The 2,288-nt window shown below is 40.6% G+C and overlaps 1 protein-coding gene across 1 annotated transcript; it reads left to right on the top strand.

The window, feature by feature from the left end:
- The first annotated feature begins 1,074 nt into the window (after positions 1-1,074).
- Positions 1,075-2,071, top strand: LOC120029713 (hemoglobin subunit alpha-2-like). Its single transcript, XM_038974982.1, has 3 exons — positions 1,075-1,244; positions 1,499-1,706; positions 1,856-2,071. Exons 1-3 carry the CDS (start codon positions 1,150-1,152, stop codon positions 1,982-1,984), a joined length of 432 nt encoding a protein of 143 aa, XP_038830910.1. The 5' UTR covers positions 1,075-1,149; the 3' UTR covers positions 1,985-2,071.
- The last annotated feature ends 217 nt before the right edge of the window (positions 2,072-2,288 follow it).

Here is a 2,288-nt window from a genome sequence, read left to right as displayed (position 1 = left end):
GCAATTATATTTAATTTTGATATTTAAGTATATTTAAAACCAAATACTTTTAGAGTTTTACTAAAGTAGTATTTTACTGGGTGACTTCCACTTTTACTTGAGTCATTTTCTATTAAGGTATCTTTACTTTAGCTCAAGTATGACAATTGAGTACTTTTTCCACCACTGCCCACAGCAACCTGTTCCATGCATGCCCCTGCAGCAGCTGGTCGGGACTGTCCAGCTGTGACCTATGTGGGGTTTTAGAAGATATGAATGGCAACACCTAGTGTTATCTATAAACACATACAGTAGGCCCGGACATGATCTGAGAAAGTCTATGAGTGAAAGGCGAATATATGCGTTTTACATTTATTTCATGAAAGCATCCCAATAAAATGTATGACCATATGTCTCTCCACTGTGGCCATACTGTTCCCAAGCAGAGTATTCCTCATCATCACATAGGCAGGTACATAACACATACCATTCCCTCAGTATCATGATACCAGCCACTTAATTCTAGAAATCATTATATTCGTTGAGAACCTATCGAATGCTGGTCTTCATTCAGTTTTTTCCCCATCTGTTAATATCAAGTCACCACTCCTCTGTTAGCAACTCAATCAATTATAAAACGGTCACTTTTCTATCTTCTTAATTGTGCACCATTTTTAGAAAGTAAAAATTGGTTCAAAGTATCATCTATTTTCATAAGAACAGATCAATTGTCATACTTAAGTTATTGTCAAATAGCAAGCAGCAGTACGTCTTCGTCATCGTTATATTTTGTTCGATATATATTTGCATTATAACAGATCATATCTGTTTCGTCGTAAGATATCAAAGTCCTTATTCTGTAAAAGGAGGCTAAAGTTTTTTTTTTAGAAATGTTTCTTGGCTATATTTAGCCCTAATAGATAGGGCGGCAACGCCAAAGCGATAAGACAAGACAACACCCTAAATTCACAGAACTGATGCGCCATCTCACTCCATCATTTTACTCAATGATCTCATCATAGCCAATAGAAAACGAGTAGAGGTGGGGTTTGGTGACATGTATGTCTTGGGCCATAAAATAGGTGTCGGGATCCGTCTGACTCCAGACCCTTCTAAAGCTTCATTCATCGTCTGAATATCTTGTGTGGTACAGCAGAACCTCTTGCCAAAATGAGCCTGTCAGCTAAGGAAAAAGTAATCGTCAAGGACTTCTTTGCGAAAGTCTCCAGCCGGTCCGACGAGATCGGCGCCGAGGCTCTCGCCAGGTAACAATGAAGATACTTTATCATCAGTTAGGCTACAACGGGGCGGAGTCTATCTAAAATGATTCGATTTATGGAAATTGTATACAACTCTAACAGGCCTATATGAATTTCTAATAATAAAAACCAGTTCCTGAAACTGACTGCATAATTGATCATTCAACGCATCCTTTATCAGAAACAAAATGGTATTGATATGTTCGACAGAGCAATTACCACTTACCCTAACCAATAATTTCTATCCTTCCTCCATGCAGGTTGATCGTGGTGTACCCCCAGACCAAGTCTTACTTCGCCCACTGGAAGGACCTGAGCCCCAACGGGGCTCCGGCTAGGAAGCAAGGCATCACGGTCATGGGTGGCTTGTACGAGGCGGTGAGCAAGATCGATGACATGGCCGGTGGTCTCCTTACTCTGAGCGAGCTGCACGCCTTCGTGCTTAGAGTTGACCCCGTCAACTTCAAGGTAATTTTCACGAACTATAGCCAATATAACCATATGCTCTATAGGCTTATGGGCCATGTATTAGCCTACCGATAACGTTTGCAGAAGGTGTCATTGCACTTTTCTAAGTAAAATCAAACGAACTCTTGGCTCTCTTTGTCCCTCGTCAGATTCTGTCCCACTGCATCATGGTGGTCTTGTCCATGCTGTTCGCCGAGGAGTTCACCCCTCAGATCCATGTTGCCGTGGACAAGTTCCTCGCCCTGGTGGCCCTGGCTCTGTCCGAGAAGTACCGCTAAAGGACCAATCAGCACCAACACGCCAGCACTCACACCTGCTGTGGTCCTTAGTGTGGAAATAATGCTCTTCTTCTTTGAGAAATAAAAGGTTACATCGAAATGTAGTAATTCTATCCTTATTATGTTTACTTTTGAATAATCTTATAATTAGGTTGGTAAAAATACCATATATACAAAACACATGTTACACTGCACATAATGTAACCAATGGCTTGTCACATGATTATTCAAAGCACCTTCAACCATTTATTACATCTTAAAACAGAAAATGTAATGGAATATGTTACAATTCCCCTATTGACAC

Source organism: Salvelinus namaycush, chromosome 35 (genome assembly GCF_016432855.1).
Source record: "Salvelinus namaycush isolate Seneca chromosome 35, SaNama_1.0, whole genome shotgun sequence".
NCBI classification, from domain to species: domain Eukaryota; kingdom Metazoa; phylum Chordata; class Actinopteri; order Salmoniformes; family Salmonidae; genus Salvelinus; species Salvelinus namaycush.
Note: the sequence above shows the minus strand (reverse complement) of the source record. Positions and strands in the feature narration are given on the sequence as shown.